A 15,890-nucleotide genomic window follows, 5' to 3' on the forward strand; every position below is an offset into this window, starting at 1 on the left:
CTTAGGGGCAGTTTGGGGGAAGCAGGGCACGTAGAGTTGGTAAAAAAAAGAAAGAGGAAGAAGTCTTCTATTTCATCAAGAATCATTTGTGAATGTCGTCTCTCTCTCCCTCCCTCCTTCCGTTCCTCCTCTCTGCAGCAAAAGGTTGATTTGCAGCAAAAGGTTAAACATTAATTGCAGTACATCAATAGGGAAATGATAATAGTCCATTAATAGAGAAATTGGTAAAAAAAAAAAGCTGAAATACATAATTTGTAAATAGAGACACACACAATTTAATTTAAAACCACACCCCAAATAAAAACCTAAAGACGGACAATTCACATGGGAATAACTACAGTTTTTAAAGGAAATATTAAGGGAAAATGTTGACATTCCAAGAAGTAAGTTCCAAAATACTAGGGGTGGGGCTGGGGATTTAGCTCAGCGGCACGGCACCTGCCTGGCAAGTGCAAGGTCGTGAGTTCTATTCCTGGTACCAGAAGAAAAACAGAAACAAACAAACAAAATACCAGGGGTACCTCCTAAGTCAGCAAAAAGAAAAATGATGAGATGGAAGTGAAGTTACTGTTGGCAGAGTGAACCCAAGACCATGTTAGTAAACAGGCACTGGTATTAGATAACTAAACCATGTTTATCTCCCTGGGCCTGCTCTTCAGGGAACAGAATCCCAGGGAATGCTGTACTGTAAGGTGCTCTTAGTGTGTAACAATGCCCTTGGTGGCCAAATAAAATACAGTGATAAAAGCAATATAGAAAACTTTCAACAAGTCAGAAATGAAATTAAGGCCATTTAGTGAGATACCTGTAAGCATTTAAACATCAATGTGAAGACCATTTTGTTTTGTTTTGTGTTTTTTTTTTTCCAGTATCAGGAATCGAACTCATGACCTTGCGTGCCAGGCAGGCACTGTGCCACTGAGCTAAATCCCCAACCCCCAATGTGAAGACTATTCAGCAATATAAAAGACATAAAAATAGTGTAGTAAGTGAAAAATGATAACTATATTTTACTATTACAACTCTGTGAGAGTTGTGCGTGCATATGGCAATTTAAAATGGTTATCTTTTTTAAAGAGCTTAATCCTTGGGGTTCTAGATCATTTTTTACTATTTAAAATTTTTATCCCCCTTACTATAATTTTATATGAGGAATAGAAAAATCAACTTTACTTGGTTATTTAAAATGAGAATGCATATTTATGTTTTCTGCTGGTTCACTCTATGTATGTGAAAGTAGAGTTATTCCTTCTGGGTATTGCAAAAGTATAGGAACTAACTCAGGGAAGTGCCTTGTACAAAGCCCTGTTGTAGTTCAGTGTCATGTTAGGTAACAGGAAGGGCAGAAAGGAAAACAGGGCAGGAAGGTAAGGTGTGAGCTAGAGACCTGCGCGTTCATGTGGCCATGGAGGAAGCAGCCCCTGCCTCGGCTCCTGTGGAGGATTCTGGGAGGTGTCACAGGGCACACGATGTCCACGTCTGGCTGCTGGGTGAGGAGATGGGCCCCAGGTGGGAGGCAGGCAGTGAGGGACTCCCCAGGGTGGGAGCCTATGGTCAAGCCACAAAGGCTCGGGAGGGCTGCCACGTTTGCACAGTGGCTGAGTCTGACTGTGGGCCCTGCAGGTGACAAGAGCTCACATGCCTGCGGGCCCTCTGCATTTCTCGGCACCAGTGTATCTGATCGTTACAATCACAGGGATTCAGGGGAAAGTTCTTCTTGCAACAACAAGACATACTTCAGTTTTGCAGAGAGACAGTGACCCCTGTACATTTCTCCTGATCACTGCTGGTTATCAGAAAATGATTCCGAGGTGACTGCAGGTGAGCTAGACAAAGGACTGGTTGGATGCTGTCTGCGGCTGCTCTTATTATGCCAAGTCACAGAAAACGTTAAATGCTTGAAGGCAATAGGTTCAGAGAAATACTAAAAATCCTGGATTCTTCACTGAAGGTTACCTGACCCTCTCTAGGTAGGCTTTTCCACAAGAATAAGTACTTTCTCAAGTTGCTAAATTCCTTTTCTCTTTATTCTGTTTGGAACAACTATAAATACGGCTTCTTATTTGGCAAAGTCTGACTGCTCCTCCAGTGGAAAGTCCCACTGGTGGGCACAGGAAGTGATATATGAAAAGCTGCAAAACTTCTTGAGAGGTCTGGTTCCAGTTGAATTTGGCCAAAGTCCCTCCCTTGCATACTGGAGATTGAATCCAGGACCTCCAGAGAAAGAGACAGGGTCTTGCTAAGTCCCTAAGTTGCTAGGCTGTGTCCAAACTAAGTCACTAAGTTTCCCAGGCTGGATGCTCCTGCCTCAGCCTTCCAGAGTGCTGGGATTACAGGTGAGTGCCACCATGTCCAGCTGCTTTGGCCTAAATTTTATGCTCTACAACCTGAATATTATGAACTTTTATGGATTTTTATACCTAGGACAAAAATCCTAAAGGAAGTGTTTTCTTCTGCTTCAGATTTATAGTGTGTTTTATTTACTGTTGATATGTTTAGCATTTAGTATTCAAACAATGCCTCTTGGGCATACCACCTGATAATGCTTTCTCAGCCAGCTAAACAATTTCAGATCATCTATTTTGACAGGACAGTTCTCAGGCTAACTTTTGCCTATGGAAGCACAATAGGGTCTCTGTAAAACGAGCTTGCTGTGTCCTCTACATTTTTAATTGCAAGTGTTTTATTGCAGTCACCGTGAAAGTACCGTTCATGGATTTTTGTGTGCACCCATGCTTAGTAAAACTAGGTTATCACAAGCTCATCCCTATAAGTGCTTTGTTTCAGTGTGAATGACTGCAGAGATATTATGCTAATGAAAATCCTTCATGGTTCTCATTAACGACTTAGACAGGGATGGAGAAAAATGGAAAGCAAATATCTTCCAAATGCTCAACCAAGAAAGAAATGTTCTGGTGACTCTTACCTAAAACACGTTCCTTTGTGTACAATAGTAAGAGGAAGTTGAATTTTTTGTCTGCACGTGTTTTCAATAGGACTAAATAGTCTACTTTCCCTCCCCCAGCTGATACAGCTGGGTTTCAAAGGCTTTTGCTATCAACAGGTGCCCCTCAAGCCCAGTACTTTATTCTTTATGTCCTCTTTCAACTTTTCCTTTAGCTTCATATGGGACAGACCCAAGACTGCACATTGATGCAATTACAACTGCAGCAAGCTTTCTGCTTGCATTCCTGGCAACTAAAAGCATCCGAAAGCCACTACCCTGGCGTCTGGGAACAAGATGGTGGACATACTGCTCTCTTCTAGCTGAAACATGGGTGATACATGGCTTATGGCTTCATTTTATGTTATAATGATATATTTGAAAATTCAATAGTAAGGGTCTAGTTTTTAAAGACAACAATTCTCAAAAAAACAGTAAATCTTTATGACATAGGGTCTCATATATTGTGCCGGCTGGCCTCAAACACTCCATCCTTCTGCCTCAACCTCCCAAGTAGCAGGGATTACGGGAGCTTGCCAATGCACCTCATGTCAAGGATGTTTGTGAACATTTCTTTTTCTGAGGTGAAGGGTTTTGAAGAAATATGTATGAGTGCATTACAATTATGAGACCAACAGAATGGTTTATGAGACAGCTTTTTCTGCAGCCAGTTTTTAGTATTCTTATGGAATCTATCCTTGGAATGTGCTGAATTGTTCTGAAGTCTGTACCCATTGAGAACTTTATGATGGATGTGGGTAAGTATGGCAGGAAAGTGCACATCCATGTGTAATTAGGACACCATTTCCGGAGGGTCTGTGGGACATTAACACTCTTGCTGAAGACACTGGGAAGGAGGCTGTGGCTATGAACTCCTGTTTTCCAGACTGGGCCAATAAGTCCATGAGACCCCCTATTTTAAATGACACTCAAGCTCCACGTGTCTTCTGCCACCTTACTCTAACTCTCGCTTTCTGAGTACTCACTATGAACAGGTTCTTAAGGAACCTAATTATTTCCCTTGACTGCTCACTGGGCAGAAAAGTGCGGGTGTCTTTAGGTTCAGAGGCGCTCATTGCATACTGATCACCAACCGCCTGTTGAGTTGCTCCATCTGCTGGACTGAGCCGGATCTCCTCATCCCATCCGGGGTGGCCGCCGCCGTGGGGCGCTGCCAGGTGGTCGTACGGTTCACATGGTCCACATAAAAGACCCGCCCATGGCTGTCAATCCGAGCTTCCCAGTCTAGTGTTTAATAAGAAGGCAAAAAGAAGAATCAAGGACAAACCACTGATCCACGTGAACAGCTACCATTCCAGGTCTCCTGTAGGTAGAACTCACCGTTGCTTGTGGCAAAGACCAGTCTCACAGGACGGGGCATTCCAGAAAAGAACTTGGGGCACCCAGATTCACTGCTGGGCCACTCTGAACACTAATGCTGGTTTCACTGGATAAGACCCATGCTCAAATTCTAACAATTTCTAAAGGGAGAATCTGTTTATTTCTTCAAAAAAATTGTTGGCTACTCAAATGACAGTTGTGGACGAGTGGATACGTCCTCTAGTGAGAGTCAAGTCTATACTGTGACCTAGGAGAATCAATCCTCCTTTTCCTTTCTTTTCTTTCTTTTCTTTTCTTTTCTTTTCTTTTCTTTTCTTTTCTTTTCTTTTCTTTCCTTTCCTTTTCTTTTCTTCACTCTCTCCCTCCCTCCTTCCTTCTCTCTCTATCTCTCTCTGTGTCTCTTTGTCTCACTCTGTCTCTCTGTCTCTGTCTCTCTCTGTCTCTGTCTGTCTGTCTGTCTCTCTCATACTAGGGATTGAAACCAATGCTTTCTTGCTGAGCTACATCACAGCCCTTTTTAAAATTTTAACACAAGGTCTCACTAAGTTGCTTAAGTAGGGCTCAGATTTGCCATCCTCCTGCTTCAACCTAAAAGAGTGCTGGGATCCACGTGTACACCACACACCTGGCTAAGAATCCTTTCTTTGATAAATCTAACAGATGGTGACTAAGTTTAGCACTGATGCCATTTGTACTAAAACTGATTTTAACTTTAGTCCTTATACCTGCAACTTTAGATGACCTTTTAAAAATGTTTATCAAGCTGAATCGATTGCCATTTCTCTTGAGAGGGTGGATGGGAAGATGTGATACTGAGGAAAGTTGTCAGTTTACAATGTACATTCAACCTACCTGTGGCTGCTAAATATCTCCCACCAAAACCAAACTAATCCCATAACAGCTACTGATAAACATCAAACTTTTAAATCTGTACCAATTTGTCCATAAATAACAGTGTTGAACAGCAGAGGGAGCCCGAGATAAAGATACATTCTTTTGCTTCTCGAACACACAAAAACCAGAAAGGAAAAGGCAGAAGCGCTGATGATACACGGCATAATTATATATGGAGGGGCTGTGGTGGGGCAGACACATGGAAGAGCCCTCATATCTGAAGGGCTGGAAGTAGGTGCTTACACCTGAACTTGACACAGGAGAGCAATGTCTGCCACATGGGAATGGATGAAGCTTTCAGAGATCCCGCATAAAAATGCGGTGGGAAAGGCAGCGACATGATAATGATATGCTGGGAATATGTTAGACCACAGAGGGGAAAAAAGCAAAAATGATTGCAAAAGGGGGAAACACTATTCTGCTTCTCGAGTGAGAAAAGCCATAGCTTTTGGGAGTAGGTCAGATAATAATAATTCTCTTGAAAACTCTTCATTCAGGTAATGACATAGCAACTCTCAATTTTTCAAGTGAAAAAATAAATGACTGTTCATGGCTTTATATGTACATGGCATATCTGTTTAGAGGCACTTCAGCATGTGTCTGACCTGAGTGATCGTCAAATGATGTCTAATGAAAACCAAAATACCCCAAACACCAAATTTAATTTATAAAGTAAAATGAGGAAAAATGCAGTTGGATCGCATGGTGTATTCTAGAAGGCTTTAGCTAAATTAGTGACTACATAAACCAGCCATCAAGTGTTAGTGGTAAACATGAATAGCTCACTGATGAAACTGTGTATGCGTGTGATTGTGTTACTTGGTAGTTACTCTTTTGATTCAAAAATTTTGAAATTTTAATGATTCCCAAACTAATAGTACAAAAGCAACTGGACAATTCTTTTCCTTCAATCTAACAAGACTGTTATCTAATCTAGAATAAGTATTGATCGCTAAAAAGCATCACGCTATTAACACCCTTTAACACTTTTATGAACTAGGAACTATGCCAGTTCGTAGGATACAGAGCTGAGAAACACAAGTCTCTGCCCTCTCAGTGCCCAGGGTATTTCTTCTCTGTTCAAAACCCTACAAAGTTTCCCTATATTAAGAGTAAAAGCCAAAGCCCTTCTGTGCTCTACAGGCCTTCCAGGCTGGATTGTAAGCTCTATAAGGGCAGGGATCTTTGTCCATCTTGCTTGCCTAGAATAGTACTTAGCACAGAGTAAGTATTCAACAGTATCCTCAAATGAATGACTAAAGTAATGAAACCACTTTGGTACCATTTGAGATTATCTAAGAGAATTCATCTGGTAGGATTTGCTTTTCCAATATCTTTCGGTGTTATGTGGATAGAAAATTGAAGTCTACCTGGAGATTTTTTTTTTATGGTGCTGGGTATTGAGCCCAGGGGTCACACATGGTAGGCACGTATTTTTCCAGTGAGCTACATCCCCAGCTTTTTAAAAAATTTTACTTTGAGACAGGGTCTTCCTAAATTAATTGTCCAGGATGACTCAAAACTCGGAACCTTTCTGTTTCAGCCTCCTGAATGCCTGGGATTACAGGTCTGTGTAACTACTTCTGGCAAAATAATTTTTTTTTAATTATTAAAAGTGGCTTATATTAAGTAGCTTTTTGGAACTGGCAGTAAATGCATGCACACTTACATTTGGTGGGTTATTTGTTGTGGGGAAAGCGTCTCAGAAACAACATGTTATTGATATTTTTCATATAGTGCTAGGAGTAAAATATTTATAATAATGCAGAATTTTTACTATTTATGAAATTTCATAAATCAACATATTAATTAAAAAAATAAATCAAGCATCAAAAATTAAAGGAGATAAACTTTGGCTAGGCTCTGGAAAAACAAAAATATTCAGTGTTTCTTTACTGATAAACTACAACTGAAGAGTGACAAAAGGTAGTGTTTGTGCAAAAGACATCACACTACCAAGAACAAATGAATGAACAAATAATTCTTATTTTGGGAACTGTAACTGCTTCACAAAAGCGCTGGCAAAAGAATATAAAGAAACACTGGCTTCTTGCATCCTAGAAAGGTTTTGCAAGAGTACAAAAGGAGAACCTATCAAATCTTAAATATTATCTTCATGTGAAAAAAAAATCCTAAACCCAAACAGAGATGTTCTGGAATTCATGAACATACGTGATGCTAAGTGAGCTTAGAATATCTGGGGTAGCAGTTCCTTCCTATAAGTTTATTAAAATGGAGTGCTATAAAGTTAATTCTGGAATGACATCTAGAAACAACCTAGTCCAAATGTAGCACTTAGCAGGTGAGGACACTTTAGCTTTATTTTACAAATCAGAAAACTGAGTATCTGAGAAAGTAAATGAATTTAGGAAGGTCGGATGACTAGTTGGGTCATTATTAATGATACCCTATTGTTCCTAGGAAAAAATGACATTGAATTCTAACCTAAAGGTGGTATTTTGCCTGGCCACCTGTAAGAACTACAGAAGAAATTTGGAGCTATTACTTACTGATGCAATTATAGCTAGAAAAGTACAAGTTCTGGGCCCTATGGGTTGAAGTCAGTGCCCACTATGTGGAGATACTGGGGGATAACAGATCCAACAGAGAACGACAGAATTATACTATTTGAAATAGAGAAATTTAAATGCAACAGTAAAATCTGGGATTTCAGCATTATGGATAGTTTCCAAGTAACAGTAACGTTCATCAAGAAAAAAAAGTAGCGTTGCTTGTAAAGAAATCGTCTCCATTTCAGGAAATGAGGGACTCTGAAAACATCTGGTCAGTTTTTCAGGATCACATGCTGAAAAACTAGTCAAAAAATACCACTTTTGTAGTAGGTGTCGTGTTGTTTTTGATAACAGGGATAGGCACAGAGTTGAGAAAAAGTTTGGATGTTTATATACAAATTCATACTGACCTGGTTAGACTTGACAGGATGAGGTAAGACACAGATTTTAAAAACTAAAGCTTACTTGGTGGAAGAGGCTCATCGATTGTTGGGTAGTGGTGATGTTCAGGCCTCAGGGAAGGAAGCTGGCTTACTGGCTGGGAATTATGGAGAATAGGACATTCACCTATGGACAAGATAGTCAAGAAATTCAGATTCATTCATTGCTATGGTAACGTCATCAAAAAAGCATGACTGTAAAACAAACTACTATGAGAACAACACATTTAGTTTGGCAATCTATTTTTTTGGTGATGGTTTGCTACATTCACAGTCATTCATGACGGATGGAACTATTAAAAAGAAGAAGAGGAAGAGGAAGAAGAAGGAGGGGGAAAAATCCAAACACTTCATGAGCAATGATGTATGCCACACAGACTCATACGGAGCACTAGAATTTTCTTGATGGGAAAATGTCATCGGAAAGAAATACAAGAGACAAAAACCAGAGCCTGGTTTCAGCCCAGAAAAGGAAACAGGCTTGTTTGAGGGATGTGCAGCATTTATAAAGTTCCATAAAAACTCGGTGGAATTGTACAAAATCATACTTCATTATAAGACTAGGTTTCATCAGAAGACTGAATGGAGGCCATCTTCCAGATTTTGAAGGGGAATGAAACTTTCAGATATTGCCTTTCCTAGCTGGTTCAAGGAGCTTGTGAACCGAGAAGGTAAATTCCTCTTATAGGGAAGTTGAGGCAAGGAACCCTAGGAGCTTTGGGAACTCCTGACTATTCCAGACTATTTGGAGAAGGAACCAAACAAGTCATGGTGCTCTAGAAAGAGGAAAGACAAGAGACAAAAGAAATATATAGAAAGCAGGAAGGTTGAAATAAGAAAACTTGAAACACAGAAGCAGGATAGAAGAAGGGACAGACATGGAGAAATTCTAGAAATAAACATATCCACAGAATGCATGGCCTAGATTATTATAGACATAGTTTATGGTTGTGTCAGTTCAGACTTATAATGGACACAACAGCATTCTAGACCAGCGTTTCTGTTTCATGACAGCCTACTGAACCAGGTGACTGCTCTTAATCTCGGCGATCTAGAAGGGCCCAAGACTCAAGATAACCTCCATCCAACTCCAGTCTGGTTTCTTCTTGCCTCAAACCCCAATAGCCAGGGGATAAATATCAACCCTTTTCTCTCCTCTACCCTCCAAGGGTAACACAAATAACAAGTGTTCCACTACCTGTTGGGTCAAAAGGGAGAGAAACTGTGACAGGTGATGGTTGAGATCTTTGTGAGATCTCAGAATGCTAATCATTTCCCAGAATGTCCCCACGGAGAAAGATGAATATCTTTTCTTACCCTAGTTCCCCTGACCCCATCAAAAATTAAATTAATGAAGGAAGATAGGAGGGTTTAGTTTAGTAGCTTAACTCCTAGAGGTAACTGCAAACAAAAATACAGAAGACACCTTGAAGTGTTAAAAACATAACGCTGCAAATTGTTTAATATTAAACAAATCCTCTGTTCCTTGGAGATGCTAGTGGAAATCAAAGAAGGTGGCCCTCCTGCCACACACAGCTCAGTGTGGACTGATGACTGCTGTTTCAAACATGCTTCTGTGTTTAAGTTTGCCCTGCATTGATGCTGGTTTTTCTATGTGCTCAGTGTCAGAAATTTAAAAAAAAAAAACAAAGGTACAGTTGTTATGTCATCAGCTGCTGCACTTTTAATTTAGTTTCTTAAAAAAAACCCAACAAACATCTCATTGTAATGAATTCAACCAAACAGGTTAATTACTCCTCCAAGCTAGTGGAAATACAATCTCGCTGCTTGCCTGGGGTTAATGGAACTGGCCCACCTGCTTGGGAAGCCCAAGCAGATACAATGACGTGACTGACAAGTCAGCTGATTGGATGGATGGAGCGCAGTGCAGAAGCAAGCGATTATGTCCAGTACCAGGAGCCAGCTCCACACAATCACCCTCGCCTCAAATGGAAAGCAAGAGTTCCAACCTGGTGGAGCATCCTGGACAGAAACCTGTTTCTCAGCTGAACGTCAAAGAGGTCCTTTTCAGTTCTCTTTTGTTTATAAATAATAAAACGGAATTGTAGGAAAACACAGACTGCACCGAATATTATTTGAAGCAGTGATGTGTACCTAACAATGTGAAAGTTTCTCTTAAATAACATGGTGCAGGAAATATAAGGTTAAAGGATGGTTTGGGATGCTGTTAGCCCTGTCGCTTATCTGGAAGACTTTCACTTTGTTCAAGGAGAGCACTGTATGGTAATTTATAATATCTCATTTGGCTCTTCCAATAACACCTTGGGGTACATTCTCCAGTCATATCTATTTGACTCGGGAGGAAAGTGAGGTCACAGAGTGGTTAGGTCACTTGCTGAGGACATGGTGGGATTGGATATAAACCGAGCAGGCCTCTAGGGCTCGAGCTCATAACCACATACACCTTACTCCTTCCATTCACCTGTGCAAGGTTTCAAGAAACAATTTCATTTTATTTATTTCTTACTGGGAATTAAACCTAGAGCTTTCACACTGAGCTATATGCACAGCACTATTTATTTATTTATTTTTGTTGAGGCAGAGTCTGGCTAAGTTTCCCAGGTGAGACTCAAACTTGCAATCCTGCCTCCACCGCCCAAGTGCTTAGATTACAGGCATGGACCACCATGCCTGGTTTAAAAAATTATTTTATATGGAGTTTTAAAAAATGTGTTCATAGAGAGAAAGCAAGCAAAAAAGTAAATGAAAAATACTAGTTTGTATGCCTATCAGTTCGTATTTAATAACAAGCTAACAAGGCTCTAAAATAGGCTTCTTTTCTAAATTGCCTCCAACTAACCTATATGCGGGCATGGCCACCTTGAATCCACCTGGCTCACCTGCCGCAGTTTTGGGAATGCACAAATTGGCAATCTTGCTCACTTTAGTTCCTGTTCAAAAACTTTGTAGGTACTGGGTGTTTGTTTAGGTACTGAGGATTGAAATAAAAAGAAGATGTAATTCTGGCCCTTGATGAGCTTACAGTCTAGAGAGAATCCCACCACCTTTTGTTTGCAGGTGATTTTAAACAGTTCAACAGCAAAATAGCATCCATATCTTGCTTTTTTAAAACAATCGAATTATATTATTGTGCAACTTGTCTCTTTTCCCTGTGCTACTGTCGCTTGACTGGAAAATGGTTCCCAATCCTGGACAAAGAAAAGCAGATTAATTTAATATATGATCCCATGGGTGTAAGAAGGAACATCCTTGGTTAAAACATACAATACACTTTAGAACTAAAGATGCAACTTTGGGATTAGAGTCATATTAGAAACACTCTGATTTACACATTCATGTTATTCTTCCCTTTCATCCTGCACAAAAGCCAACAAGGACAACACCAACAAAACAAAACCAACAGTTATAACAAGAACCGAGCAAACAGAAATACTGTAATGACAAACATGGGCATGCTTTTTTCCATTCATATACACAGACTAATTAAATTCTGAATCAAAGGTAAAATCCATGTTCTTCAACTAACATTAACATTTACTGCTAAACCTCAGTGTGTTTTGGGAAGTCAGCAGGTATTTTACCTATTATCCATCTACCGTCAAAGACAGAGTGATTATTTCTCAGTGGTACCATTTGATACTCGTGTTGGCACTTGGGTTGCTGTCAAGACTGGAAAGGTAACTTACACCATCCAGTCCTGGTGACTGGTTAAAGCAGAAAAACATACATACAAGTGCACACACTCACATCCAACCAGCTGTACTTCTTGGTGTGTGCCTGAGACACGGTGGGGTGCCAGCAATCCACAGTCATCTACTTTCAAGTACACCTGGACACATGCACACACTGGCACAACCCAGGCACACTTTGCCCCTGGAATCCCGTGGGGAACCGGTCCCTCCTTGTATTGTTTTAAAACCTGCCGCTGAGACCTGTGATCCCCGGGTGGTCCTATTCTTACTCTGACCAGGTTTGAGGTCTAACCTTCTCTCCGATGGCTCGGACCTGCCATGGGGGACTCCAGACCTTCTGCAGTTCTCGCCACTGTCCCTCCAGGTCCGACCAGCTCGTCCTGCCATGGCCCCGCGCCATTGGTGGCCTCGGGGTCCAGCTCCGGGCTCTGCACAGAGTCTGGTACCGACTCGAAGGCGCTGTTCTCCTCATCATCGTCGTCCTGCGAGGAGAAGACAGTGCTCTCGGAGGCCTTGGCGCTGTCCACCGAGGAGAAGCGCGTGTGGCTGGCGAAGCGGCTCCCGCCGTTGTAGCAGGAGGGGCTGTGGCAGGAGGCACTGTAGCAGGAGGAGCTGTAGCACGACGCGCTGTAGCACGAGGAGCTGTGGCACGAGGGGCTGCAGCACGACGCGTCGCAGCCCTCGCAGCTGTGTTCGCCGCCCGGCCGCGGGCTGGAGTCGCTCTCGCTGCCTGTGCTCGGGTGCGCGTCACCCTCGGGGCCCGGGAGGTGGCCCCCGGGGTGGCTCGGGGTCCCTAAGCCTGTAGGGCCGCTCTGGAGTTCAGCTGTGTCCTCATCCAGCGCTGGAGGCTCGGCAGCCAGCGTATCCGCCTCGCTGAGAGCGTCCTTGTCCGAAGCATCGCGCAGCGTGGGCTCCTCTTCCATGCCGCCCTCCTCGCGCGCGCAAGGCAGGCTGTGCAGCAGCGCGTGGATGCGGATGTAGTGCGTGCGCGGCGTCTCGGGGTCGGCGCAGGCTGCAGCGATCACGGTCTCCAGTTCCGACACCGGCAGCGAGCACGGCCTGCTCCTCCTCTTGGCTGAGGCCCGCAGGGGCAGCGTGCGCTCATCCTGCTCAGGGTTGGAAGGCTCCCCCTCTTCCACCTCCACCTCCTCCGCGGCCTGCTCCGGCTTCTCCGCCTCCTCTTCCTCCTCCTCCCCTCTTGCCCTGCTCCCAGACAGTGCTTCCTCCTGCCCCGGCTCCTCCTTGCTGACAGGTGCATCGCCATTCTCCAGCAGCAACGATGGTGGTGCTTCCTCATCCAGGCCGAGCCCCTCGGCCAGTTCCTCTGCACTCAGGGAGGGCTGGGTGTCCTGTGGCTCTCCAGACCCCTCGGGTTCCTCAAAGGCCTTGCCGTGGTCGTCTGCTTCCATGGAGCAAGACACATCCTCCACTGGCTCTGCAGGCTCCAGGATCTGGCTTCCTGCACCATCCACGGAGTTACTCTCACTCAGGGGCACTGCCTTCAACCTGTCGCAGGGATTGAGAGCATCATCTGGAGGCTCCCCGCGGCTGCTTCCCACCAGGCTGTTCATGAGGCTGCCCTGAGTTTCTGCGGACTCAGGCTCAGTGCTTAGTGAAATCTCTTCATCATCTGCTGGCGAGAAGAAAACTATGTCATTCCTTCTTGAAGAGAGCGTGGGGGTGCTGGTCCACTGTGCAGCAATGAAGTTGCCACTAAGGGGTTTCTACAGCAGGGTATTGCATGTAGGGGTTGATGAGAGTTTCTCACTGACCAGAGCTCTGGGGAAAAATTCTGTAAGAGTGACTTCTTGTTATGTTAATGACAATTTGCAGTAGTGAGTATATTTTTGAACTTTTTTTTTTTGTTAAAAGCCCCAAATAGAAGATGCTTGACAGTGTTTGCTACATGGGATGGCCTCCACAGATGGGTGGTTTGTGGTTCTTTATGATCCCTGGCAAAGTTAATTGTACTGGCTCAGAATGTTTCCTATGGATGGATTTCAAAGGGTGCCTGAATGGGTAAGCCAGGTTTTTAGGCAACTAGAGAGGATAAAGGGGTGGATGACAGAAGGGAGCAATCACAGTCATCATGAGCCTATTGCAATAGAAAAATAAGCAAGTTCTCCACACGAAGCAGCCATTCAAAGAGCAACAGGTACTGTTTAACTCTCCCTTCCCCAGCTGCTGCACTGTGGGATTCCCTGCCTGATGTGAATGTCTCCATTTCAAGTGCACTAATGCAATTCACTAGTTGAAGAAAGACAATCTTTCAAGTGAACTGTAAAGCTGTCCTTATGGCCACACCACCAAAGAGTCAGTTTTATTCTTAGAAAGTAGCAAAGGGCTGATTTTCACAGGATAAAGCAGTCAAGGTGTTTGGTTACAATCTGAAGTGTATATGGATATAATTAGCATTTAATCAGTGTGTCATAATAAACTACTCATGCTAAATTCTCAAAATCTTTGCAGGCATTAATGGAAACTTATAAATGTGGCCCAAGAGAACCTATCAAGTCTCAGCTTGATCTTCACATATGATGGGCAGGGCCATCAAGGAGAACAAAAGTGGAAATCATTCTTATTTAGAAATATGTTTTGGCATGAAAAAAACAAACATGAAGATGATTCTGAAATTTCTAATTTATATTTTTCCATTTTCTCTGTGATATTGTAAGAATTAATTGTATAATCATAATTCTTTAATAATATGACATTTTTAAGTTACTGGCAAGTGTACATCCAGTTACATGCTAGAAGGATGTTTTCCATTCATTCATTCATTCATTTGTGTGCAATGATGAAATATCTACTGAGCATCTCCTATGTGGGTGTTGGCAATAAATGCTAAATAAAACATGGCTCATTGGGCACATAGTAAAACCCCCATTCCATTGTGTAACCCTCTACCTTTGGGTCACCAAAATGAAGAAGAGCCTCTCAATCAAGGGGACGGCAACCTGGCTTCCAGAATACACCACTGGCTTCTGGGTCTCAAGATAAAGAAGCACAAAACCTAGGGTATGTCTAGAGAGAACCATGGTTATTGTGTTTTAGAGAAAGGAACACACTAGGACAATAGCCTAGGACAAGACATGAAGTTCATGCTGAAAATACCTGGGTGGATGGAGGAAGTGATCTCAAATCGGAATTGCAGCTGTCCACTCACATGATCTGTTGGAAGCCTTCGGCCAAGTGTGTAGCTGACCACCCTATCCCTAGAAGGAAATAAGGACTATCATGGATCTGGTCAATACTTCTTCTGTTATAGACCATACAGTGTGCTGTCTGTACTAGCAGCTGAGACAGGCAAGCCCAGGGAAGCCTTGATAACAGGAAACCTTGATGTGACCTGGTACATAGGAGAGGATCCTAAGGTAAAAATGGGAACACATATGGTCAATTTCAAGGAAATTCTTACTGAATACTCCAAGACTCAGCAAACTACAGCCTCTAACTGGGGCCACCTTTGTTTTTGTATAACCTGGAGCTTCTAACATGTTTAAATGATTGGAAATAAAAACACAATCCATGAAAGAGTAGTAGCTCCTGAGACATGCAAATAACATGAAATTCAAATTTCAGTGTGCATAAATAAGTTTCATTGGGATGAAGTCATGCTGATTTGCTTATATTGTCTCTGACTACTGTCATGCTGTGGTGGCGGGGTTCAGCAGTTTGAACAGAGACCATACGGCCCTACAGAGCCTCAGATATTTACTTCATGGCCTTTTCCAAAAAAGTTTGTCAACTTTTGTTCCAGAGAATAAAAACAAGGAAAAACAATGACAAGTCAATGGCTTTTGCTTGCTTTTCCTGTGCAGACCACCATTTCCCAAATATCCCCTTAACCAGGGACAGTGCCAGGACATGCATGTCATGGAGTATGTATAGAATACATGTGTAACAAGAGGTGCCGTCAAGGTGTGCTGGAGACCCTGTGGTTGCTGTGGAAAGCCACCTGCTGCAGGACGGAGCGGGGCAAGACTTGTGGGCTAAGTTCACTGGTTTTTGACTTCTAATTGCACACCAACTTCAGGGCTTCCATATGCAGAGACCCTTTGTCTCTACCCTGGACTCTGGCTCC

At 42.7% G+C, this 15,890-nt stretch overlaps 1 protein-coding gene across 2 annotated transcripts in view; it reads right to left on the bottom strand.

Annotated features, from left to right (window-relative positions):
• Positions 1-15,890, bottom strand: part of Hecw1 (HECT, C2 and WW domain containing E3 ubiquitin protein ligase 1) — a 408,102-nt gene that overhangs the window by 95,763 nt on the left and 296,449 nt on the right. The window contains exons 9-12 of one of the 2 annotated variants that reach the window (XM_005397713.2): positions 14,921-15,021; positions 12,099-13,436; positions 8,158-8,259; positions 4,039-4,189 (exon numbers count right to left, since the gene is read on the bottom strand). In XM_005397713.2, the coding sequence (XP_005397770.1) occupies positions 4,039-4,189; positions 8,158-8,259; positions 12,099-13,436; positions 14,921-15,021 (1,692 nt within the window). The remainder of the gene's footprint in view (positions 1-4,038; positions 4,190-8,157; positions 8,260-12,098; positions 13,437-14,920; positions 15,022-15,890) is intronic. The other variant, XM_013521104.1, reaches the window with a different exon arrangement.

Source organism: Chinchilla lanigera, unplaced genomic scaffold, assembly GCF_000276665.1.
Source record: "Chinchilla lanigera isolate Chin_1 unplaced genomic scaffold, ChiLan1.0 scaffold00059, whole genome shotgun sequence".
NCBI lineage: Eukaryota > Metazoa > Chordata > Mammalia > Rodentia > Chinchillidae > Chinchilla > Chinchilla lanigera.